This window comes from Martes martes, assembly GCF_963455335.1.
Source record: "Martes martes genome assembly, chromosome: 5".
In the NCBI taxonomy this organism is placed as follows: Eukaryota; Metazoa; Chordata; class Mammalia; order Carnivora; family Mustelidae; genus Martes; species Martes martes.
This window is the reverse complement of record NC_137892.1, coordinates 154,106,746-154,133,214: the sequence shown is the minus strand read 5'-3', so window position 1 is coordinate 154,133,214 and position 26,469 is coordinate 154,106,746. Positions and strand designations below refer to the sequence as shown.

Here is a 26,469-nt window from a genome sequence, read left to right as displayed (position 1 = left end):
CTTATATGAGGTAGCAAGTGTAGTAGAATTCAGACAGTAGCTGGGAGGTAGAATGATGGTTGTTAGGAGCTGGGGATAAGGGAAGGGGAAGAAGGGAGAGTTATGATTTAATATTTGTTTTGTTAAGACATGCAGTAAATCACACATGGGTAGACCGGAAAGCCTGAATCTCTACGTGTAACACATCCTTTATTTGACTAATATTTATGTAGTGTTTATGATGTGCCAAGCATTACTCCAAGGGTTTTGGACATATTTAATCAGTTCATCGCCTTAACAACCCTATGGGGAAGCTACTCATAGGAGCTCCATTTTACAGGTAAGGAAACTGAGGCACGGAAAGGTCAAATAATTGTACAAGACTGTGTGGCTAATATGCAGCCAAGCCAGGCAGTCTGGCTCCAAGGTCTAGGCCTGTAAGTACGGTACCGTTTTAAGAGGCCTCCCACTCAGTTTTCGGAGAAACAATGAATATTACAGCAAACCACAAAACTGTGATCATGAATTATTTGAAAGGATTTCAGGCTGAGTCCAAACAGCTGTGTTCATAAATATTATCTTGTTGGAGGGGGACAAGGCTACTGGCTAATTTGTTTTGTGGTTAAAGAACTTCGGTACATTTTATTTTATCCTACCACAAGAAATTAGTCCTGGTCCTTTCAGTTTCTAGAATAGACAATTTTACTCATCACTGCTCATAACCTTGTTTGGGTTTAATTAGGCACAGCAATTTTAAGCCATTTACTTTGTATGAGTAATATGGCTCCATACACGCGAGTCATGGTTTACGGCGGCAGAAAAGCGCCCCTCTACGTTCCCATATGATTTGGGTAAAAGGGATTTTTTTCCCTAAACATGAAGCAGAGTTTGGGAACATTTTATTATTATCTTTTGTGAATCATGGGTTGCAGAGTGGTGGGGTGGTGGAGAGATCAGATCTTGTGTCAGCTTCGGCATTAGCATTTACTGAGTCTCAGTTTCCACATCATGGGCAGGTGTGAGGATTGAGTGAAATAATGTGTTAAGTAAAACATAAAAGAATTCTGAGTGCGTGGCCTGATGTCAGCAGTCGGTAAATGCCCGGCATTAGGTTAACTGCTGTGGCTGTTGGAATTTTACTGGAGTTGCCAAAGACCTATGATCTCTTACTCTGAGATTCAGAAAAACAGAAGAGGATTCCATCCCTTGACATTGCCTGAACTATTCTGGGGCCACCTAAAATTCCAGTGTTTTCCACACCTTTCTTTAGTTATGGGATTTGTTTCAAAAAGTGTCCAAACTTGCCGCACGCAAGTCTGTTTCTCTCTGGAACTGCGTATATTGGAGAAAAAGGAAGTGTTCACCGGACCTCTGTTTTCTTCCTTTTTCCTCTGAGAAAGGGTCCCTCTGAATAGAAAAACCAGGGGCAAAAGAACCTTGTTGTGAGCGCCTTTTTATTGTTGGGCTGTTTATTTTTTCCTTTTGATAAACAGTTTTATCAGAGGATTAATTTTGTGAATAACGCACAGATTGCGGCTCCTCAAGCAAACCGTGCGTGACTTCTAAGTAAGCATTACTCGGTTCTGCTGACCTAGGGGAAAATAAAGATCAAAAAAATTGCCCAGCCTCGTGGAAGAGGCCCTGGGCCGGGAGCTACATCTGGATCCAGGCTCGCCCTCCCATGGCCGTGACCCACCAGCGGCTCGAAGTCCGGCCAAGGAGAGGAATCCTTCCGTACCCTCGCGGGGGAGAGGAACAACACGCGGGTCCCTCTCCCTCGTCATCCCACCCACCGAGTTTCTTTGCTTCCCACTCAAGGGACTTTCGATGTCAAGTGCTAGGCAAATCGCGGGACCCGCCCAGGTGGAGCTCACAAGCGTCCCCGGAGGAGCAGCTTCCCACGCCCCGCAAAGCACGCGGAGCCGCGGCGGACCCCGTAGGTGCGCGGAGGCTCCGCCCACCTCTGCCCAGGCCCCGCCCACCTCAGCCGCGGCCTCCCATTGGCCGCCCAGCGCGTCAGTCGGCCGCCGGGCTCCCGGGGCGGGAGCGCCGACCGCCGTCCCCACTCCGCACCTAAAGAGCCTGCCAGCCGCGGGGAAGCGATCCCCGGCGCCGGCGGGCGGCCGCGGCGTCCGACTGACCGACGGGGGAGGCTCCGCGCCCGTCCGCAGCGCGCGGCCGGCATGGCGACGCGGAGAAGCGCCCCGGAGGCGCGGGCGCGGGAGCGGGAGGGTCCTCGTGCCCCCGCCGCAGGTGGGCCCGGGCCGGGGGACGGCGGGGCGGGGCGGGGCGGGGCGAGGCGGGGCAGGGCGGGGGTCGGCGGGCAGCGCGGGGCGCGCTCTCCCCCGCGGGCGGTCGGCGCAGTCCGCGGCTTTGGGGTGCGACGCCCGCGCGCTGAGGGTTGGGAGCTCCGGGGGCGCCCCAGGGCGAGACGGTGGGCAACCGGCTGCACCCCCAGACATCTCCGGCAGGGTTTGGGCTGCAGTCGGGGACGACTGTCCCGTCGCATCTGCATATATAGGAACTGCCCTCGGGAGGCAGAGCTGTTTGGGTCGTGGCTGGAAGCGACCTGCGGTGGCGGGGAGGGCAGGTTCCTGGGAGGAGGGAGTCCTTCTTGCGGGCTGGAACGGGGTGGCGGGCGCAGGCAGCCGCTGGGGGTCGGGCCCTGCCGCCGGGGAGCGGCAGTGTCCCTTTCTCGGCGTCCAGTCTGAGAACTTGATTGTTGTCGGGGGAGTTGCAGGGGGGCGGGGGGCGGGGGGAGTTGACGGGTTTCGCGCTTTGCTGGTGGAGGATGTGGGCCACACCTTCGCAGCCGTCAAGACTTGCTGAACAACAGAGAAAACTGGCTTTTGAACAACAGTGTCCCCTAACACAGGAGCAGCAATGGCACAGGTCTCGGGCTCGAGGATGGGCGCTGAGGCGGGGGCGCTCCGCCCACCCACCCCGCGTCTGGGCAGCTCGGCTCTCGGCGTCCGCGGCTGGGGTGCAGGGGAGGCTGTTTCCCTTCCCTTCTTCAGCGGGCAGCCCCAGCTCCGAGGGAGGGGGACGAAGCAGCTTCTCATTTTGAGCACATTCCCGTTGCTGCTGGTGAATGGGGGGGGGGGGGGGGCGGGGCATGCCTGCTCACAAACAGAGTTGGGGCCCGAGGTATTGCAGCGTTTATGGGAAGTTGGCAGGTGCCAGGACTGCTTATTAGTTGGGGTTCTTGGTCTCAGGAGGAACTTTTGATTCACACCTGAGCTGTTGGGTGTGGTGGAAACAGTGCCGTTCTGGGAGTCAGGACAGGAGTTCTCGACTTGCTAGAAGCCGCAGCCATACTGGACTTTCATATCCTCATACTCGTTGATGAAGACATGGGGGTAGCAGATCCATAAGGCCATAAGGCCCCTCCCAGTCTAGAATCCTATGATTGACTTACCTCCTAATCTCAAAAGTTTGGAAAAGGAACTCATTTTTCAACCTTTCTGTACCCTGAATTATTACAAGAGCCGGCAAATATTTCCCGAGGGTGTAGTCATTCAAACTTTTTTTTTAAAAAAGATTTTATTTATTTATTTGACGGACAGAGATCACAAGTAAGCAGAGAGGCAGGCAGAGAGAGAGAAGGAAGCAGGCTCCCCGCTGAGCAGAGAGCCCGATGTGGGGCTCGATCCCAGGACGCTGGGACCATGACCTGAGCTGAAGGCAGAGGCTTTAACCCACTGAGCCACCCAGGCGCCCCTCATTCGAACTTTTTATGATGTGATCCCCTCCCCCCTTGCCTTACTGGGAGAGAAAGCTAAAAGCTGGAAATGGAGGTAGGGCTCAGCAGGAGAAAGCTGGTTTGGGAGGCAGAAAGGTGCCTACTCTTGGCTTAACCTAATGGCCAGGAATTTTTCCTTCCAATGCATCGAGTTCAAGGTGTGCCAGCGCTGTGAGCCAGAGAATTCTTTCCTCTCCAGCCTGTGGGAACTGCCGTTGGTGTGCAGCAGTGGAAAAATGTGATTCAAGGATCAGGTTATGGAAAACTTTTTTTTTTTTCCCTCCAAAACATAACCCATAACCTCTGAGGACTTAGGAGCGTAGTTTCCCTTCTTCACAGGTGGTGTCTGGGGCGGGGGGGTGGGGGCGGATTTTAAGGCCTTTGCCAAAGGTAGGATGGGGGCAGGTTATTTTTAGCTACCCCTGTTTTGGTAAGAGGAAGACCAAGGTTCACTTCTGAGATAATGGCAACAGCTAACAAGTCACACTTGTCAGTAAAAACCAACTGGACAGCAGCCGAACAGCATCCCTACAGCGCAGGTAGGGATGAAAAGAATTTTCTGGTATCCATTTTTACTCTTTTTAAGCGTTGGGACATTGAGAATCTTGAACTAAAGCATCTGTGCACAATATGAGGGGAAAGACACTGTCAGAATTGGAATATTAGGGAAGTGGCCCCCTAGATGATTTGGTGCAATGCCCTGAGGCCCCAAGACCGGGTGGGGGAAGAGGAAGCAGGGGAGACCCACCCACTGGAGGAGAAACTCCGAGTCTTCCACATACCTTTGGCCGTCGGGCGCTTGGGGAGTTTCTGTGCGCCCCACATGTTTCCTGGCTCATCTTGCCTCTGGCCAGCCTCCGGGTCATTAACTGTTAGAATTCGTTCACACTCTGCCCTGGTTCTTCACCAAAAAGACCGCAAGTTTGCAGCCATGTCCTCAGGAGCTGCAGGACCCCAGGATGGTCCCTAGGGGCTAGTCTGGGGTGCCAGGAGTGCCCCAGGTAGAACAGGGCACCCAGCAGCCAGGTCTCCTGCCTCCAGCTACACATAAAGCAGCTCTGCTTTTGCCTTTTGTCCCCCCAACACCCTTTCTTGTTTTATATGCTGTTCTGAGTAAAATTTCGCTTGGGGGAAAGAGTCTAATGCTAAACAGAAAGTTTAAAAATCATGGTCATGGCCAATATTTTTCAGTTCTGTTGTTGTCTTTATTCCGCGTTGTCTTTATTCACAGGGCTTAGAACTGCGACTGGCCCACAGTAAGCACTTACCACTATCATCATCATCGTGTCCTTACACCACGAGGTTACTGTTACTTTTATCCCTATTTTATCGCTACCAAGTCACATACAACTTGTACAAGATTTCCCATGTAAACCTCTCTGCTTGTTGAAAGATATGTTCCTCCATATCATAGAATACGTTATTCCATAGCCATTCAGGGATGACTTTACGTACAAGGCAGATGATCCTCTGAATGCATTCTTTGCCCCGTTCCCTTGGGCAATCTGGGTGGCACGCTGGGGAGCCAGGTGAGTTTACCTGGTGAGCGCTTCTGTGTTTAAAGGGAGAGTGGGCAAATCAAACAGCTAAGGACCAGGCAGCCAGCTGGTCCATGGCAAGAAGACTGATGAGGATTGTGGGGCTCACACATTTCCTCCTCAGCGTGGACTGCAAAAGGGTGCTACCAATTGTGATCTTATTCTAGAATCAGTGCCTTCAAAGGCTCTGCCCTCCAGGACCTGAACAGTGGGTGGGGGGGGGGGTTGCTGGCAGGGGTCAGTGGGTACCAAGGAGGAGAGGAGTGAGTAGCTGAGGTTCTTTGTGTGCTATTTGTAACCTTAAAGAGAAATATTTTCCATCTTTAAAAGACAGTTTGAGGCTAATAATACATTATATGTTAATTTTTTAAAAAATTAAAGGAAAAGTAATCTATTTGGGGGCATCTGGGTGGCTCAGTTGTTAAGCATCTGCTTCAGCTCAGGTCATGATCCCAGTGTCCGGGACTGAGCCCCATGTCGGGCTCCCTGCTCAGTGGGGAGCCTGCTTCTCCCTCTCCATCTCCCCCATGCTTGTGTTCCCTCTCTCACTATCTCTGTCATAAATAAAATCTTAAAAAAGAAAAAGTTTGAAGGCTTAGGAAAACAAACAAACAAACAAACCCCAATGCTTCAATTAAACATACACACAACAGAATGTTTAAAACCAAATGGTCCGTAGTTGGTATTTTTTGCCAGCCGCTTTGTCCCACTTTGAAACTTTTATGTTTCTGTGAGATGGATTCGATGCTAAACACAATGACACGATGTACGTTTAGTAGCAGGTGCTTAGCTAAGTAGAAATACTTGACTGGCACAGTTACGGACTTGAAAATGACCTTTCACCTGGCTTCCCGGCGTGGGTGCGCACTGTCTCCTCTGCCTAGAGTACCACAGTTGTCCTTGCCACGGAAAACAGTGGGCATTCGGTGGAGACACAGCCCATGGATAGTCTCAGGTAATCTTCACAACCTCCTCTCTGTCGGAATTTGCTCCAAGTTCCCAGCTAGTAAGTAGTGGCCAGGATTCGAACCCAACCCTGGCAGCCTGGCTCCACCTAAAACCGATTCTTCACCATCCACCTCTTCTGTCTCCTGAAACTCAGATCAGGATTCTACCTGCAAGCACTGTCGTCTCCCGGTTCCCTCCCTACATGTCAGCTCTTCCCAATTCAAGTTTGGTTATCACTTTAATACCATGTTGCTCCATGTAACTCACAGGTCTGGGGGACAGAAGAAGTGAGATTATGAAAAAGTCTTCATGATTGAGCTAAAACTTCCAACATTCGTGGTTGCTTCTTTGTAGCTATGAAAGCCGCTGCATCATCTTGAGAGCAGTGAGTGAGTTATCAGGCCCCCGGATTTGATCTTTTTCTCCTGCTCACTTGACATTGCTTGTAAACGAGCAGTAAACTTAAAGCAGTCTGCTCTCAGAATCGAGGTTGCTTACACGTTTATTGACTTGTAATTAACTTAATGGAAGAACAGATAAATATTATTTCGTAATAAATCAACAGAGAAAAGGTTTTGTTTATGCGCTCATTTTGCCAGTCACCTTTTGTTCTGGTCATACCCCATTTTACTACTTTCTTGTTTCACTGGAGCCAGAAGAGACAGATGGCATCGTGTTTAAAATAAGAGGATGATAAAATGCTTACGTTCATTTCTAGGAGACTAAGGACTGTTGCAATACTGTTGCTGGGATTTTCAAGTAATAAACAAAAATCTCAGAAACCGGGGTGCCTGGGTGGCTTGGTCGGCTAAGTGTCTGCCTTCAGCTTAGGTCATGATCCCGAGGTCCTGGGATTGAGCCCCACATTGGGCTCCCTACTCAGTGGGGAGCGGGCTTCTCCCTCTCTGTCTGCTGCTCCCCCTGCTTATGTTCTCTCTCTGTCTCTCTCTTTCTCTATGTCAGATGAATTTTTAAAAATCCTAGAAACCATCACATGTAAAATGCCATGCTCCATGAATCTCTGAATTAAGAATTTGATAGTGAGCCTTTTGTTGTTGATTTAACCAGGTATCAATGGCTTGAGTCTATGTGGGATGGTTGGATTGTAGATCTATGGTAATTTAAAATATTGCATTAGCACTTTCTCTGCTTGCCCTGTAGTTGGCGTTAATGAATGTTAGGGTTAGTCTTCTAGCAGAGGGAAAAGTCATGGAATTGCAAGTTGGTTCCTCCAGACACCCCCTTTCCCCCAACTCAGAGAGAAGTGGGATCTGATTCCACATCGAGGGTTAACTGTTGAAAGGAGCACACTGCCCTGTCTTGTTCCCGGTACAGAGGACATGAGCTGCCTGCTCTCTCCAGGCTTGGGACAGCTGCAGTGGGTACAAAAGCAATGGGTACAAACGCCGCAGAGGTGGGTGGGGGAGCTGGTGGGGGGAGCTCGTCAGGCGGAGGTCTTTGAACACCTTGTGTCTCTCCTCTTGCCCAGGGCTGAGAGTTCCCGGAGCCTTTAGTCCCCCAAATTTAGGAGAAGTGAACTAAATTCCTTCTTGCCTGGTTAAGAGAGAATTGTTCCCTAGGTCTTAGAGCAATACCTGGTACATTGTGGCCATGTTTGTGGACCTGTGCCGGGAAGACATCAGCTTTCCTGCGAGGTCTCTAGAGTGACAGGAAAAGTGAGTGCTCTGTGTCTTCCCAGTCGTGTCCCTGGGACAGGTCGAAATGCCTGTCCCAGTGACACGGAGGAAGCAGGACAGCTGACAGGAAAGGGAAGTGAAAGAGGTGGCAAGCCCGTGCGGTGTGGGCTGCGTGTAATCAGTGGCCATCTAGATGTACAGGGCTGGACAGTCCTGATGCCGGCAGACAGATCAGCTCTTCAGCATTTCACTTGGCATTTTAAAAAGTGAACTTGGAGTTCAGTTTGTAGCCAAGGATCAGGTTGGCCCCTTACCTTGAAAAGCAATTGTAGCCAGTGGCATTATTTCTTTTTTAAATGATTTTTTTAAAAGATTTTTATTTATTTATTTGACACAGAGAAAGATCACAAGTAGGCAGAGAGAGAGGGGAAGCAGGCTTCCTGCCAAGCAGAGAGCCCTATGTGGGACTCGATCCCAGGACCCCGAGACCAGGACCTGAGCCAAAGGCAGAGGCTTAACCCACTGAGCCACCCAGGTGCCCGCCAGTGACATTATTAATATAATACTTCTGGTTCCCTCAGCTCTGCACAGGAATCGGTGTAAGGGCATGTCGATCCTTCCTGCAGTCTAAAGTAGAGAGAGAAACTCCTTGAACGGAGAGAGAGTTTATGAGATCGACGTTATCCACCGTGTCTCCCTCTAGTTTGGTTTTTAACTATTTCCTGAACTCCGCGGATGCGTTCAACTCAGCTGACTGTTAGGACTTGTGCAACCAAGGCTGCTGACCTGTGCCGTCTTGTTCTTCATGCTTTAAAGTTCCGCTGCACTCTCCCATCTATGCCTCATCGGTTGATTCATTCAAACTGTGGAGCCTGTAACCTCCGAAGGCACAGTTCTCCTCTCCCTCCCTCCCAGGCTCCTCCTCCACTGTCCCTTAAAAAAAAAAAAAAAAAAATTCTTGCTGTTTTGAGAAACTGGTCACTTCCATGAGGCCCTGCTGTGGGAGATCTGTAGAGCCCAGCGTGGGCTTCTAAGGGTGGGGGTCTCTGCTGGCACCTGTCACGGTCTCACGTAACTGCTGTATGTGTTCAGGGTGTCTTTCCTGCGGTGCAAGTTGTGGGTAATGTTTTAAGCGTAGTTGAACTTCAGTTGCTTCACAACTGCTGAAACTCCCGGGCCTGTGCCCCAGTGTGACGACTCCTCTGGGAGAACTCAGAAACCAGTCACCATAAAGAGGCCTTGGGTGGAGGAAGGGAACTGGCAGTGGACGGCCTGGCCTCCGTGCGTCTGTCCACGGGGAAGGAAGCTGAGGTCCAGAGGCGCTCAGCTCTCTAGGACCAGACTGTGGGTTCCGGAGTCCCTGAGGCTGGCTCATTCCTCTACCTGGAAGCCGTCCCACTGGGTGACCGCTTCACATTCTCATTTCCTGCTTTGTACGTACATGAGTGTCATGAAGGGAAGAGAAAACGCGGTGGCTCACTGTTTCTGACGTAGGTGTGGTGTTCCCAGTCAGAAGGGACCACCGAGGCGGAGGCCGGATAACAGAGCAACCCCAATAAGTGAATCAAGTTTATTTCTCTCATGTTCCAGCTCCACGGTGGCTCTCCAGCGCTGGAGTGGGCCGCACGGTGTGAGGGGCCCGGCCCCTCCGCTTGCCGTCCATGCGTGGCTTCCGTGGCCGGCTGCTTCGTGGCCCAAGATGGCGGCCGCACACCAGTTCCCACACGCAGGTTCTGGCTAGGCGGGAGGAGGAAGCACGGGGACCGCATCCCTCCCAACAGAGCCCCCTGAAGAGTGCACTTAATGCTGCCTCGTCAGAGTTCTCTCGGGCAGCTCCGCCCGCCCCCCGGGGAGGGTGAAATGTAGCCTTTTCCAGGAGCCACGCACCCAGCTGGAGGTCAGGACTCTCCTTCTGTGGAAGGAGAGAGAACGGGCACTGAGGGAAGCCACAGCGTCTGTCACGGAGATACGCAGCCTGGATCCTGATTACGTGGATTCATTTTACTGATTCGACAAATATTTATTAACCGTCTGCCCTGTGCCCAGGCACCGAGAAAGTGGAGCGAAAACAGACACAATCCCAGTCCTCAAGACGTTTACCGACGTGGGGACACAGGCCCCGATCAAACACAAACACGGTTGTGTAAACTGTGCTAAGTGCCGCGAAGGGAAGGGACACTGTGTGCCGAGCGAGTGACGGGGACTTGAGCAAGCCTGGGGAGGGCAGGAGGGGGTGGGAATGGGTCAGAGGCTTTGCCCCAGGAAGTGACAGTGACGCGGACAGCTGGAGACGGAGGAGATGGAGGCTGTTACAGGCAGGAGAGGGAGCCCGGGCCAGGGAGGCCGGCGGGAAGCCCTGCGGGCGCTGAGGGAGCAGCCCTTGAGGCTTGCTCAAGCAGGCCTCTTGAGCAAGAGGCAGCGGGGAGCGAAGAGGGAAGAATTGGGGTCAGACCGCGTGGGGCTCCGGAGGGCGGGCGACCGCCGTCGGCCGGCCTGTCTGGCATGAGACTGTCCCGGGACGTGGAACTTCTACTGCTGAACCTGGGAGAGTCCCAGGCAGGCCAGGATTTGTCGGTCACCCTTGCTGGAGGCCAGAGGAGCAGTTGGATGCCTTTAATGAGAATTTCAGCCAAGTCCCTTCTCAGGCAGGCAGAGCCCGGCCTGCGGACACGCAGTGGCTGGGAATCGGCGCCCTCCTACTGCCCGAGGGAAGGAGGCACAAAACGCAGGCGGCGCTCCCCGTGGCGGGATCCCACGGCCCCTGAGACTTCAGCGGGCCTGCTTCCTCCTGCGAGGAACTTCGGAAATCACTTGGCCTGAGATGATAGGTTATTTGAGATAACAAAACGGTCGAGTACTCACGGTGGCCCGTCTCGGCGTTGGTGGGGCACTGGAATGCCTTGGGGACCCAACCAGTGAGTCAGGAAACGCAGGAGCTGCGGCAGGGAGATGGGCTGCATCGCAGTGGCCTGCAGGGGTGGTGTGCGAGCGGGTGGCCGGGGCCGGTGGCTGGGGCCCGGTGGCTGGGGACCTTGCCCAGCACAGATGCTTCTGCGGGGTCCGCGGACCTATGTTCCTGAGCGCCCGCTGGGTAGTGATGTTGCTGGTCCAGAGACCCTGCGTGCCATGTCTATAGTGTTGGAAGCCACTGGTTTCTTTTCCCGGAGAGCAGAGCTAAAGGACCACGTAGAGGGGCAGGGGTGGGTGAGCGGGGAGGGAGGAAGACGCCCGGAGCCCAGGGAGGCCCCACTTTGTGCCGCCCTCACGGGCAGGCCCATCTCCACTTCTCAGTGGGATCCTAGATGTTGTGGGTTATGGGATGCGGCTGGTTCCTGGTTCCAGAAGAACGGGCTCTCCAGGGCTTCTGGCTAGGTTGGGGCTAGGAAGTGAGGCACCATTACCTCTCACACCTTGTTTAGAAGCCTTTCCCGCTCACTTCACCGGCTGCTAGGAGTCAAGTCGTTCCGACAAGTAAGAAAACCAAAAGTGCCTGGGTGGCTCCGTCGGTAGGTCATGATCCCAGGGTCCTGGGTTCGAGCCCCACATCGGGCTCCTTACTCAGGAGGGAGCCTGCTTCTCCCTCTCCATCTGCCTGCTGCTCCCTCTGCTTGTGCTTCCTCTCTCTTTCTGTCAAATAAATAAATACAATTCTTAAAAAAAAAAAATCAGAAATAATAATAAGAAAAAAAGCCAGAAAGATTTTTCAATAGGAGATGACACATCCATTGAATGTAGAAAAGCCACAAGTCCCAAACAAACAAAGAAAAAGACACCACTGGCTACAGAGTGGACAATGGTTTGGGGAAGGGAAGCTAGTTAGGAGGATGAGTAATCAGTGGCGGCCGAGCCCAGGCGGGCCTGACTGATGGAAAAACCGTCGCAGGGCAGAAATGAAGAGTGGATCGTCTGAGTGTACCTTTAGTTCTCTCTCGGTCCCATTTCATAAATGATTTGTACTGGGAGGTGGAAGACAGGCTTAATCTTTAGAGGTCTGGGAGTTGAGAGCGTGCCACCGAAGTCCTGGCGGGCAGCGAACCAGATCCCGGAACGTGATGTTTAGCGGGGCTACGTGTCAGCTCCTGGGTCTCAGGCATGGAGCCGGCATGACGGCCACCTTGCTTCCCTTCCCAGCTTCTGAATGACCTGAAAGGCAGCCACAGGAGTCAAGAGAATTTTATTTCTAGTCTTTGAATTTTAAAAAGATCTATTTATTTGCAAGAGACAGTACAAGCAGGAGGGGCAGAGGGGCTCCACCTCACACCCTGAGCTGAAATCAAGAGTCGAGCATCCCACCGCACCCCCCAGGTGCCCAGCATCAGAGGGTTTTTAAATGTCATCTCAGGGATAAAGCCCCCACGTCCTAGTTGTGTGGCCGGACGGGCTTGCTGAGCAATGCCCGAGCTGAGCCCACCCCCAAAAGGTCAGGCCCAAGGGCCCCTCTCTGCTGGCAAACGAGGACTGGCCAAGTTGACCAGCTGCTTTCCCTCGGGAAGGAGTCGGGGAGGGCTGGGACCGAGGCCAGAGCCGGGTGTCCAGGAAAGTCCTCGCAGCTGGAAGTCTGGGAAGCGTGGGATGAAAGCACCGAGCCTTGTCTCTCCCTTTGGAGGTTGGGGAGACTTCTTCCAGCAGCTGGTCTGAAGGGCTCTAAGTCGATGGCAGGCTAATCGCGAGCCGACGGCTTTTTCTTTCACTGCGCTGCAATCCTAACTACCACGGTCTGGGCTGTATGCATCCTTTGAGCGAATCATCTAGAACAGGGTTTGGCAAAGCACAGTCTATGGCTGAATCTGGCGCCACTCAGTTTTTGGATGGCTGGTCATCTAAGAATGGTTTTGACATTTTTTTTAAATGGTTGGGGAAAGAAAAAAAAAATCAAAAGAAACTTACATGAAATTAAGGGAAACTTACATGAAATTCAGACATCGGTATCTGTAAATAAGTTTTCTGGGAACACAGCCCCCCTGCATACTGTCTCATGGCTGCTCTTTGTCAGGGACAATTTGAGAACTTGTGACAGAAAGCAGATGACTGGGAAGCCTAACATACTCACTCTCCGACCCTCTACGGAAAGCTTGCTGACCCTGACCGGGAATGAAGGGGCGGTCAAGGGTTCGCATTGTCTCCGGGGTGGGTCACACTCAGGACATTGTGTTCTGTCCTGTGGCCTCACTCTAAGCATGGAGGGGTTCCGAGGAGAGCGACCCGGATGATGAAGAGGACCCCCCCCCCCCCGCCCAGACTGTCCTATGAGGACTGGTCGAGGCGATGGGAATGTTTAACTGAGGAGAAGCGGGCGAGGTGGAGACGATGGCCGCCTTTTACGGGTGTGCTTGTAGATTGCTGTGAACTCTTGGAAGAGAATTGCTTTGGGAAGGTGGCTCTGAGGCTAACTGGAGGGGCACTGACCTTGAGTCAGAACGTGTTGGTTCAAGTTCAGACTTCTACTCGCTGTTCTCTGGGCTTCACGTTCTCCACCCCGGAGATGAAGGGTGCAAGCGACAGCCCGTCAACATGCCCAGGTCCGCGGTGACTCAAGATTTGCTTTTCCCCTCAGAGGTGTTTTCTGGCCAGCAGGGGACACGGTCACGGGGACGCCTCACCACCTGCAGCTTGGACGGAGCGCAGAGGGACGCCGGGGCGGAGGGACTCGCTCCGCTTAGGGGCTGGTGTACATTGGACCTTGGGGAACGAGTGGAACCCCAGCCCCTTCACCCAAAGCATCCTGTGATTCCGTGAAAGACTTAAAAGGTGTCGTGTAGAAGGGCGATCCCACAGGTTCCTCAGGACTCTAAGCAATACCCTCTCAGGCCGGTGCTTACGGATCCCGCCACACCGGCCTCTTGCTCAGGACCCTTCCCTGATCTTCAGGCAGCAGCAGCATCTCGAACAGGATCTGCAGGCCCCGCCACTCTGAGCATGGCCCGCTTGCCTTGCTTCCCTTGCCTTGTGGACGCTTGTCTGTCCTGGGTCTCCACTCTGCCTCTTGCTGGCCAAGGTCACGTCTGCTGCTGGAGCTCTGTTTCTTTGGAGCGTTGCCTCGGTCGTGCCCCAAACACAGGACAAGGGCTCGCAGTGGTGGCTTCAGCCCTTGGCCCACAGCTCAGCCCGCAGGAGGAGCTTACTCTGTGTTCATAGACTAATAATAGACTTGGATCAGTAAAGAGAGTAATAGTCCCGAAAAGGAAATGGTCTCCCACACGTGGGAGTGAGTCCCCACCCCCGGAGGTGGGGGGAGATGGCAGTGGGGACTCAGCCGGGGAGTTTCTGTTTGCCCCGGGCCCCGGCCTCGCAAGTACCCATTCGTGGCGTGGGTGTAATTTCGTTCTAACCCTCTGTTATCCACGGATGGTCTTCTCCGCTGGGCAAATGTTTTGGGATCCCCGAAGCTAAGTGATTTGGCTGAGGTCCTGCAGATAGACGATGGCAAAGTAAAGACAGAGTCCTGGGCTTGTCCCTCCGAGTCACTGGTCTCTCCCAGGCCAGGGAGCCCGCCAGGCTGGCGAGGTGATCCTGGAGCGCTGAGATTGCCCAGAGAAGGCGTTCCAGCTTGCTAGGACCTGGAAGCCGAGCCCACCCACAGCTCTTGTGTTTTGAGAGTTGGGGGTTTTCAAAATCCCCGACCCATGATTAGAAAATCACACTTAATTTTTAAAGTCATGGGCTGCAGTTAACACCCCGAAACTTGTGCCCAGTAAATGAAAAAGCTCCGAGCTCTGCCATTATTACACACGCACACGCACAATCCTGTCAGTGTTTGGCAAGGAGCGGTTTGCTGCCGTCCATCCTGACACTAGGTTGAGCAGGAGCCTGGGGTACAGCATACCCAATCCTGTGTGGATTCTTCTGGAAGCCCAAGCGGCTGGCCTGACAGGATGACAGCTGACAGTCTTACTGGTCATGGCTTTCGGGATAAAAACCTTCCGCTTGGTGGCTCTCTGCCGCAGTGGTACCGGTCTTGCACTTTTTGGTTGTGGTGCTTTACGAAGTGGAAGGCTGGCCTTTCTTAATGGAGCAGAATTAATACCTGAGACACAAAAGCACACAAAGACTTTGGACCCCACATTTCCAAGATTTGCTAAGAGGACTTCTTTTCTTTCCTGAATATTTCCTCCATAACTGATACAAAAACAAACAGCTAACCCGTGAATGTTCGAGAACCAAGACCGTTTAAACCCAGGCCTTCACACCGCTGTGCTGACGCTCCCCTCTAGTCTCCCCCACACGCCGCGTTGCTTAGAGCCCCGACGGCCTCTCGGAGTCGCTCTGCACGTTTGTCGTGCTGCTCGCATACTCTTTATTTCACTTGTTTAGACTAATGTGCTCTAGTTTGCTTGGTTCTCGAGCCTCTGAGTTTCTCAGAACTAAGCTCTGAGAGAGGCGACGCCCTGGGGATGAAGGTCTGCCTGCCACGCGGGCGTCCAGTTCAGAGGGCCTTGGGTTGTTGTTGGTTTTTTTTCTTTTAAGATTTTATTCATTTATTTGAGAGAGAAAGGATAAAGAAGGGGGGGTAGAGGGAGGGGGAGGGAGAGGGAGAAGCAGACTCGCCGCTGAGCAGGGAGCCTGCCGTGGGACTCGATCCCAAGACCCTGGGATCATGACCTGAGTGGAAGGCAGACGCTTCACCAACCAAGGCGCCCAGGCGCCCCGGCGCCCCGGGGCTTGTGTCATTCTGCGTCCCTACAGAGAGACCCCCTGCCTCACACCAGGGTGTGCTGAGCCCGACAAGTGCCGGCCTGGCCCGGTGGGCCCGGACAAGCCGACCAGTAGGCTTCCCTGCAGGAGAGCATCGCGCCGTCCATCCACGAGCTCCTTGAGGACAGAGCAGACATCTTTCCACTTCACTTCCTGCCAGCCCAGTGCCCAGCCCGGGGTTGGGGGGCGAGAAGTGCAACCGCCGAGGACGGGGTTGGGGGGGACAGAAGGCCTTCCCAGACCCTCCTGTGTCTGCTGCACTGTTTGGCTTCTTTTCGCACTTCTCTGCTTCACTTCCCACCCTTGCTGAGAACAACCCGAAAGCCACATCCACTTTACCGAAGGGGGCAGTGTTCCAGGACTCAGCTCAGAAGAGTGCGAGAAGTTTACCAACACCTCTGAAATGTCTGTGTCCCTCGCTTGGTCACGGCCGCCCCAGCCCTTCACCCCTCTGGCCACAGAGAGCGTGTGGCTGTCCCGGGACCTTTCCCACGGGTCCCTCGGCTTCCTGCTCCATCAGTCAGTCTCTCTCGGGCACTCTGTCTCCCAGGTCCTGCTGATTAACCACAACACAGGTTGGACGCAGAGGCAAGAGCTGTTGTCGTCATTAAATTCAGTTTGGCATCTTTTACCTGAAGTTTCCTTAACAAGATGATTTTACTGCATATATTTCTTCACCGCCTCTGCTTAGATATCTGCATTAAATTATCTTTTACGTCTTTTGGCCCAGGCCTTATGTCCCCACTCCATGGTCCACTGGGGAGTGTCTGATGGGCTCCAGGAGAAAGTCATCAGACAGGTGCAGCTGGCAGTGTAGACAGATGTGTGTAGGGAGAAGGGGTCACGGGCTGCTGCGCCGTGAGTCAGATTGGGAGAGAAGTAGAGGCCGAAGGGATGGGCTGTTCCGGCCCGGGGCACCCCTAGAAGTGTTGGGGGCAAAGGAGACACAGGAGTTTCCATGAGAAGGAGCCCAGGGCTCCCAGGTGGGACTGCCGGCTGCACATTCACTCTGTTTCCGGAGTCACAGTATCTTTTGGTTTTGTTTTCAGGGTTGTTTTTTTTTTTTTTTTTTGGTTTCCTGTTTGAATGTTTGAATTATTTCAGCTTTGGTACATTTTAGAGAATGGAAAAAACTCTAAGTAGACTTTTACCACAAAAAAAAAAGCCTTCTTTTTTTTCTACTTCTAGTCGTGCTGTCGTCGCCATATATAGTTTGAGTGGCGGCAGGTGAGATCTGACTTTCTGATAGCCGCACTGTTGACTTCGCGAGGCTCCGGTGCCATCATTCCTCCAGGGTCCGACCCACTCCGGAGCGACGTTTCCCCACTGTGTGGCCTGGGCTCTCTCGCCTGTCTTTGTGCTGTGAGACCTAGTTAATCCGCTTTCCAGCGGGACCACCACCCAGGTGGGCCGTTCCAAAAGTACTGAAACGAAGTTTTGTTTTTTCCTCTCTTGACAAAGATGGGCGACGACCAAATCCCTCATTCCAGCAGGACTTCTGTTCTCTGCCCCTCCTTGTGGCCCCCACTTTCTGGAGACGCTTCATTGCCAAACCTGCGGCCCCCACTCCCTGGCCCCTGTGTTTCTTGTCCTTGTCCCTCTTTGTATTGGGTTGAATGACAGAATCCCTGGCGGTGGGACCAGCTCTCTTTTCCCGGTGCTGGTCGGGGTCAGTATCGCCCCGGCCCGGGTCTTTGTGGACAGGGGAGGGGAGGCTGGGCAGGTCACTGCCGGGCTGGCGGACGGGGTCGGGGGGCGGTGAAGGTCCCGACATGGGAAGTTTTATCCCCTCTCTGCTGTGTTTGTGGAAATGAGATTTGACCATGAGATCCCCCAAGTCGTGACGATGGTAGCGTTCCGCGGGGCCCTCGAGTGTGGTGTCCTCATCTGTGGCTGTTGCTTTTGAGTTGTAATCCGGTTACTGATACACGCGGGGGCAGGACATGGATTTTTAAGTCTCTTTTTAGAGTCTCAATTCTGCTTGCTGTAGCAAAGCTAATTTGAAGACTGACTCGGGCATAATGCATGGGCAGGAGAGCCAAGGGCTCGGGTCACTCGGGCACCACACTGCCCGGGCTTTGAATCTCAGCCTTACAGCTTTCACATTCAGTGTTTCTCTCCCATGCAGCTTCCTCATCTGCAAAAGAAGGGTGGTTGGACTGATAGCAAAACAAATGATAAGGGACAGGGACTTGGGGCCTCAGGGTTTGCCAGACGGCACGCTCAGAGCTTGCCTAACCTTTCTCCTCCGCTCACAACGGCTCCGTTCCCGTGCAGTCTGCACTCCCAGGGTGCCAGGCTCTGTGGCCATCCCCAGGCTGAGAAACAGACGCTCAGGGACGTGAAGTCCTGAGATCGAGTCCTGCATCTGGCTCCTTGCTCAGTGGGGAGCCTGCTTCTCCTCTGTGTGCTGCTCCCCCTGCTTGTGCTCTCTCTCTGACAAATAAATAAGTAAAATCTTTATAAAATAAATTAAAAAATAAAAATCGTTCATGTCATCAATGATAGATACTTTGCGGGTAAAATTAGCCAATACATTTTCCCCCTTAAACAAAGCATACTTGTGTAATTGTGATTTTTAATTTTTTTTATTTTTTCTAGGAAGTGACCAGGTTCACTCCTGGATGCTAGCCACCAGCCAGGCTTTGGGTACCGTGTGGAGACTAGCGAAGGGGTCAGTGATGTTGGCAGCGGCTTGTCTGGTGGCCGCCCTATGCTACTGCAGGAGGATGCACTGTGATTTAGGGCACTGGCTGAAATGGTAGGTGGTCGGATCAGCTTCTGGTTTACAAACAGACCCCTGCTCTTCCAAGTAGATATTTGACATTGCCATTCCTTTTGTCTTGCAGGTGGATTGGCTATCTGCAGAGAAAATTCAAAAGTAAGTATTTTCAGATGTTTTCTTACCTCTAAGGTGCAGAGAGGGTTTGAGAAGGGCGAGGAAAGGGAAACTCAACTCCCTTTTCTGTTTGATTTGGTCCAGGGAACCTCAGCGTCGAGGCCGAGGTTGATCTGCTCAGTTACTGCGCGAGAGAGTGGAAAGGAGAGACGCCACGTGCCAAGCTGATGAGGAAGGTGCGTGTGTTGCTACGGGTCCCGGACGAGGCAGAATGCATGTGGAAAAACCGGGAAACAAACATTCCACTCTGCCTTATGGAGCCCAGAGATCCGCTAACGCCAGATGTGCCACAAGGAGCAATTGTGACTCATGGTGGAGTCAAGCAGCGGCCACACGGTGGCTTTGGGCTGACACCCAGAGCAAGGGCCTCTGAGGACCTGGATGAGGACATAAATGAGGCTGTAATCTCGGGCAGTTTGAGGGTGGCACTCTTTTCAGCCCCGCCCCTCCCCCCACCCCAGGCCTATGGCCCCACCTCCACGTGCAGGGGAGACTTCCTTACCTGGATATAAAAGATTTTGAGGATTTTTAGAATTGCCCATTGGACCAGGCCTGGTAGCTCTTCTCAGCGGTGGTGTCCAGCCTTGCCAGCAGCAAGAGAGATTCGTTCCAAGTACTCTTTAGCGTGGTTGCAAATGTATCCAGTATTTTTGTTTCGCTGTGGTCCGGTTGAAGCCATCATCTCCCCTAAGTGATATTCCCTGGCCCTGGGTGTCCAGGAATTCACCAACTGAAAGAGCAGGACATGGACTCAATACACAGGGGAGTCCCTTTAAAATGACACGTGGTCGCATTCATACTTTGAAATTGTTTTCATTTCTGTCGTCCACTTTACTGGGGAGCCATGCCCCACTGACGGTACAGTGAATTCATTTTGTTTATTCTCTTATCCAGAGGAGTTGAAAACCAACTTCTTTTTGTGCGGACAGGCTTACGAGGAGCTGTTTTGGCGGCATCACATTAAATGTGTCCGACAAGTGAGGAGAGACAACTATGACGCGCTGAGGTCAGTGCTGTTCCAGGTCTTCAGCCAGGGCCTCTCCTTTCCGTCCTGGATGAAAGAGAAAGACATCGTGAAGGTACATCTGCACGCCAGAAACAAGGGGGAACGGCGGGTCGATAAGCATTGCCGTGCAGGTGACTGGGTCTTCCGTGGGCGGCTCTGTACGTCCTGAGATTGAAGGAGCTTTTGAAGGCCCGACATACCCCGTCCATCTCAGAGAGGCTCTCCTACTCAGTGTTGTTTCTTTTTAATGTCGCCATCTTTTCTCAAGAAGGGCATCTGTCCTTCATAAGCAAGGTGGTCTACTAAAATTCCCTTTTTTACTCTACACTTACTCGAGTTTTGACAAACCCGTAGAGCACACCAGAGATCCCCCCCTCATGCCTTAATAGTCAGCCCTTCTCTCACCTCTAGCTCGGGGGGCACCATTGATAGGTCTTACGTCCCTATCGTTTTTGCCTTTTCCAGAATGTCTAGTATGTGGAACTATCCAGCATGTAGCCTTTTGGCTCTGACTTCTTTCACTTAGCAGAATGCACTGCCATCCACCCAGGCCACGTGAACTTGTAGTTCATTCCTCTTTATTGTTGAGTGCTATTCCTTGACATGAGTATGACACCGCTTGTTTGTCTGTTCATCACTTGAAGGACATCTGGATTATTTCCAGTTTTTGACAACTATGACTAAAGCTGTTATAAATATCCCCATACAGGATTTTGTCCTTTTCGGCAAATGCCTGGGAGAGACATTGTTGGGTCATGTGGTAGGTGTAGGTCTAAGTTCATAAGAACCTGCCGTCTGTTTTCCAGTGTGGCTCCGCCATTTTGCATTTCCACCAGTAAAGTGTAAGAGTTCCAGTTGTTCCACATTCTAACCAGGATCGATTTGGGGTTATTTTTAGCCATTCTGATAGGCGTTCACTGGTATCACTGCTTTTAGTTGGTATTCCTCTATTGTGGAAGGATGAATGTCTTTCCGTGTTATCTTCTTGGAGAAGTGTCTGTTGAAGTCTTTTGCACATTTTTATTAATTTTATTTTTTTACTTTATTTTAAAATTATTTTTACTTTTATTATCGACTGAATTTTGAGAGTTCTTTAAAAAAAAAAAAGATTTTAATTATTTATTTGACAGACAGAGACAGCCAAAGAGGGAACAGAAGCAGGGGGAGTGGGAGAGGGAGAAGCCAGCTTCCTGCTAAGCAGGGAGCCCGACATGGGGCTTGATCCCAAGACCCCGGGGATTATGACCTGAGCTGAAGGCAGACGCTTAATGACTGAGCCACCCAGGTGCCCCCAGAGTTCTATATATATATTCTGAGTGCAAGTGCTTTATCAGATATGTGATTTACAAATATTTTCGCCCAGTCTGTACCCTGTTTGTTTTTTTTTCATTTTAAGAGTGTAAGGTAGTACATCCATCGTTTGTTCATTCCTTCCTTCCTTTTTTCCTTCCTTTCTTTCAAAGGCAGAACACTCTTGACGAACAACCTGAATTTTTATTTTGAATGTAGGGTGTTTAATCTAGGACATACATTTAAGGACGGAGGAGCACGGAAATATAAAGTATATGAATATATGTAACTGTATATGGTTTATTTCCTTACCATTTTTAAAATTACACTTGTTTTTATTAGTTTCATTTTTATCTAGCAAGTACTTGTCAAGTGTGCATGGTGGGCTAGGCCTGCTACCTGCTGAGGACAGAGACTATAACCAAGCCTCTGGGCTCCCCAGTCTCAGTGGGGTGGGAAAATGGATTAGATCCCTTCACTGATCAGAGTCTTATGTATTCTGTAATCTTATTTAATCCCAAAAAGTGTCCTGTAAAGTGGGTGGCATTGTCCTTGATTTATGGTGGAGGGTGAGGCCAAGAGAGTAAGTGATCTGGCCCAGTTGAGCAGTCTCTCAGCTGGTAAGTGACAGTGCGCAGATCGGACCCCAGCGCCTGGTCCTAAAGTCCACGTGCCCCCTGACGAACTGTGGTGTTCTAGCATTGTTAGCATAATTTCTAAAGGGATATAACTAGGCAGTTTAGGAAGTGTTTTATGCAGAAAGATTGTTTCCATAGACACAATCTTCATGTACGTTTTCATCAGTTGTAAAATTATAAATTAAGAATCTGATTCAAATCCTATAATCCACAGATCGAAAAGAAGTAATGATATGCTTTTATTTAATTGTTGTCGTCATGTTTTTAAATGGAGATTGCTAAGGGAGATAAGATCATACACTGTGACGTATTCTGAATTGTGGGCCATAAATGTTGAGGTACTAATCATGGCTGGCATCTACTTCCTTTTCAAGCTTCCTGAAAAACTGCTCTTTTCACAAGGTTGTAATTGGATCCAGCAATACAGTTTTGGTCCTGAGAAGTATACAGGTTCCAACGTGTTTGGAAAATTACGTAAATGTGTGGAATTATTGAAAACACAGGTGAGTGTTCTGGGGGAGGATAAGACTAGGAATGAAAGCTCGCCCCCCAGATGTAGTGGCCCTTCTTTGTCAGGCATGTCACTCGATTCCTAATAAGGAGAACACGTGGCCAGGAGCATCTCTTCTAGGAAGTAGAGATTGGCTTTCCTGTTCTTTCACCTTCCGAGTAATGAACGAGCCGTGTTGTATGTGGCAATGAGGCCATTATGGGTTAAGGAGGCCTTTGTGGGCTCTCTGGGAAACCTTAACACTCACGTACCTGTTTCCCCTCGAAAGGTGGGGTGCACAGTCCAGGCAGGGCATTCAGAAATGCCCTTCTGGGATGTGCCCTATTAATAATTTGGGGATAACACAGATGCTATAATTTGAACTAAGAGTTTTTCCTGCCTTTTAATAGACACAGATTTTGGATTGCTGAAATGAATTCTCCCTGGTGGATAACCATAGCATTTCTGTGCCACAGTTTCCTGGTCTGTAAAACTGATATGTAAATTGTATGTCCCCTCTACAGTCATGGTGAGGCTTCAGTGAGTTCATGTCTGCAAAGTGTTTTAATCTGTGCTTGGCAAGTGAGTGGTAAAGAGTACCAGTTAGTACTGTTTATCTCTTGAGTCTCTTCTGTGTGACCCAACTATCTTAAGGTGTCAGGAAACTCACTTGCTTGGCATTTTACGAAGTTGACAGTGCTTTTTTTTGAAAAATGTTTCATTTAAACTGGTTTGTGATTGTAAAAGTAACACATACTTGTGGTTAACAAAAAATCAGGGTCAAAAGCTATAAAATGAGACGTTCAAGCTCCCCTCTATTAATCTTTGGTTTATTTTTATAACTACTTTAAAAATGATGCCATGTGTAGGAATTCACCTTTCCCCTGTAAATTTCCCTTTTACATCTGTATTTTTAGTGGGCTGAATTTAGTGGAATTAAAGATTACCACAAGAGAGGAAGTATGTGCAACATCCTTTTTTCTGATGTTCTTCTGGAATATAAACTATATGAAGCTTTAAAGTTTATCATGCTCTATCAAGTCACCGAAGTTTATGAACAAATGAAGACTAACAAGGTCATTCCCAGTCTTTTTCAACTCCTGTTTGCCCGGGAAACATCATCTGACCCTTTAAGTTTCATGATGAACCACCTGAATCCTGTGGGCGACACGTGTGGACTGGAGCAGGTAATGGGGGCAGAAGAACCCTGTGTGTTTGATTCAGGACAATACTGGCCGTCCTTGAACGCACAGGTGTCTGGAATTTCCTTTCAGCAGTGAGAAAACCCACTGCAAAGAGGTAATGGGTTGATATCTCTGGCCCTTAAAAAGAAAGAAAAGAGGGGCGCCTGGGTGGCTCAGTGGGTTAAGCCTCTGCCTTTGGCTCAGGTCATGGTCCCAGGGTCCTGGGATCGAGCCCCGACTCAGGCCCCCTGCTCAGCAGGGAGCTTGCTTCCCCCCCGACCCCTGCCTGCCTATGATCTCTGTCAAATAAATAAATAAAAATCTTTAAAAAAAAAAAAAAAGAAGAAGGGAAAGAAGAGGAATAAGCCTCACGGCTCCGTGCTGTTTGCTGTGTCTTCCCAGCCGGGACCAGAGAACCCCAGGGTGGGAAGCCTTTCTAACCTTTCACTCTGCCTCCCAGATGGTGGCAGGTTCTCCCACAACAGAGTTGAACCAGGAGAAAATCCTGTTGGAAAATGAGATGAAGTTTGGGAAAGCATTTGGTTCCTTGCTGAAGATAAATAGACATTATTGAAAAATTTTAGGGGCGCCTGGCAGGCTTAGTTGGAAAAGCATGCAACTCTTGATCTCAGGGTCATGAGTTCATGCCACGCGTTGGGTGTGGAAATTACTAAAAACAATAAATGAACTTGAACTTAAAAAAAATATTGCAAAATGTTAAGTCCAGGGGCGCCTGGGTGGCTCAGTCAGTTAAGCGCCCAACTCCTGATGTTGGCTCAGGTCATGATCTTGGGGTTGTGAAATCAAGCCCCGCATCAGGCTCTACACTCAGTGCGAAGCCCGCTTGTCCCTTTCTCCCTGTGCTTCTCTCCTTGCTCATGCACGCATGCTCAGATAAATAAATGAATACAATCTTTAAAAAAAAAAAAAGAAGAAGAAAAGAAAATTTTCCATCCAGCGAATACTTTCTTATCCCCATCGTAAAGAGATTTTGTCTTGCTTTGTTCTCTTAGGCAATGTACAAAATTACCTGTATTCTTATCAAAATTGATTTCAAACTGTTGGAAAAAGTGACTTTTTTCTTCTGAGCATTCCTTTATTTTTAGTAGTTGTCCCCCCACTCCCCCAAACAGCTTTTCCCTGTAATTTTTCCATGCTAGTCTACAAAGATGTTCCCCTGCCTTCCCCTGCCTTCCACGTCGTGGACATGTGTTCCTGACTTTGGCCCCTCAGTGGTTCATGCGTGGATCTAAGTAAGCACATTACTCATTCCTCGCTAAGCTGCAGGAGAACGTGCTGCCTCCTCTGCTGGGGGACGGGGTTAGAGATGTGTGTTTGTGACCTCTTTTTCCTCTTCTGCAGATCGATATGTTTATTCTTGGACACTCCCTTGAAATAAAGATCAAAGTGTTCAGACTGTTCAAGTTTAACTGCAGAGACTTCGAGGTCTGCTACCCAGACTTGCCACCCAGGGAGTGGCCAGAGATCTCCCTGCTGACGGAGAATGACCGCCACTACCACGTTCCCGTCTTTTAAGTCTGGTGTGGACCGGGCACCAGCTCTCGCCAGTGACAGCAGGCACACTTTCAAGGAAAGTCCAGCGGGAAAACCAAAGGTAGCGTTGCAGCCCCCGAAAGGCTGAGGACCTTCTTCTCTGGAGTGGCAGGTGCGCTGGACACAGGGCTGCGTGGATGGCGTTCCTTTGTTTTCCAGCAATTTCCCCCAGACCAGCCTCACTAATATTTGTGGGTTGGTGGTTTGACCTTGTTCATATGGGCTCTGGTCATTTCACATGTGGCAGGCTTTTCAGGGCACAAGGACGGCAAATTTGGGCAGTACAACAGGAAAAAATCGAGAGGAAAAGGGAAAAAGGACTAACAGGAAAGACTTTGTCTCTAACCTTGATGTTCTCGTTAGGAACCTTGTCTTTGACTGATTTTGGATCTTCATAAGTGTGGCCTTATTTTAGAAGCATTACCTTCCCTGGAATCTTTATGGTATATTGATTTTTCTGGAACCACTTGATTAACTGTAAAGTCATGTGTGTGTTTGTGTGTGTGTGTATACACACATATACACGTGTGTATACATTGTATAGTTTTGTATATACCTATATGAACACATACACAAATAATCACTACTTTGTAATGTTGTACAATGTGTTTTATATCGCTTTACATTTTTTTGGTTACTATTGCATCTGGCCGGTCCCATCTGTTTTATGTGGATAAAAAAGATTAATTCTATAGATTAAGGCAACTGAATGACAATTACTGAACTATTACAAAACATTAAACTGTGGTGTATTTATTTACATGTGTATTTAACGTGTGGTAACTGGAATCATGCTGCCCCACCCCCACCATGTCTATGTCCTAATCTCCAGAACCCGTGAATCCATTGGGTTAAATGGCAAAGAATCAGGTTGCAGGTGGAATTAAGGTACTCATCTGACCTGGAAATAGAAAGGTGATCCTGGGTTCTCTAGGTGGGCACAGCATAATTCTAATGGTCCTTAAAAAGGGGGACGAGGGAATTGGAAGAATGTCAAGGCCAAAGGGAAATGTGACACAGAGAGCAGAGAGGTACAACATTTCTGGCTTTGAAGATGGAGGAAGGAGCCATGACCCAAGGATTGGGGGTGGCCTCTGAAAGCCAGAAAAGGCAAGAGAACAGAGTCTTCCCTAGAGCCTCCAGATTTTAGCCTAGTGCAGCCTGTGTCAGACCTCTAGCCCACAGAACTATAAGATGATGCATTTGTGTGGTTTAAGTCACTAGGTTTCTGGTAACATGTGAGAGCAACAGTTGACAACTAACATACTCAAGCTAACTACTTTTTGGTCATCTCTATTTCAGAAATAGTTTTCTAGTTTATTTTGTTAATCTTTATTTTGAAGGTACTTTGCTGGTCTGTCTTGAGTTTCAATAAATACAAAATAACTTTTAAAACCTTGGCCAATGATGTACTACTTCAAAGGTATAAATCCGTTCTAAGAGTGACTTAACATTTTTGATGCTCATGTTTTCTCCCATTTTCATACTGTGTCCTCTGTCAATAAAATAAGGGACATTACATGCTGTGGTATATGAAGATAGCATCCAGATTCTTTTGTACTGAGGATAATCAGCGTCCTACTTAAGCTAGATGTCCGATGGTATGTTGTGTCATGCCTACTGTCATTTCGTTTTCTGGTTGAAGAGCTGGGAAGCAATCATCTCAGACCAAGGGGCTTCGTGTTGCCTTGATAGCCACAAGAAATGGGAGTTCTTCTCTTTTTTTTAGGAGTTCTTAATTGATTTTTACAGTGCATTCCTGCTTGGAAGTGTCTATGATTTTGTATAACTCCTGTCATTTCTTTGGTCCTGTCCAAAGCTATCCCCATGATCTATCACTGGGAGAAGAAACAATGAACTCCATTCTTTGTG

The 26,469-nt window shown here is 50.2% G+C and overlaps 1 protein-coding gene across 1 annotated transcript; it reads left to right on the top strand.

Annotated features, from left to right (window-relative positions):
* The first annotated feature begins 2,069 nt into the window (after nucleotides 1-2,069).
* Nucleotides 2,070-25,996, top strand: OTULINL (OTU deubiquitinase with linear linkage specificity like). Its single transcript, XM_080804927.1, has 8 exons — nucleotides 2,070-2,232; nucleotides 18,138-18,297; nucleotides 18,386-18,417; nucleotides 18,520-18,611; nucleotides 19,365-19,514; nucleotides 21,744-21,872; nucleotides 22,777-23,046; nucleotides 24,406-25,996. Exons 1-8 carry the CDS (start codon nucleotides 2,163-2,165, stop codon nucleotides 24,577-24,579), a joined length of 1,077 nt encoding a protein of 358 aa, XP_080661053.1. The 5' UTR covers nucleotides 2,070-2,162; the 3' UTR covers nucleotides 24,580-25,996.
* The last annotated feature ends 473 nt before the right edge of the window (nucleotides 25,997-26,469 follow it).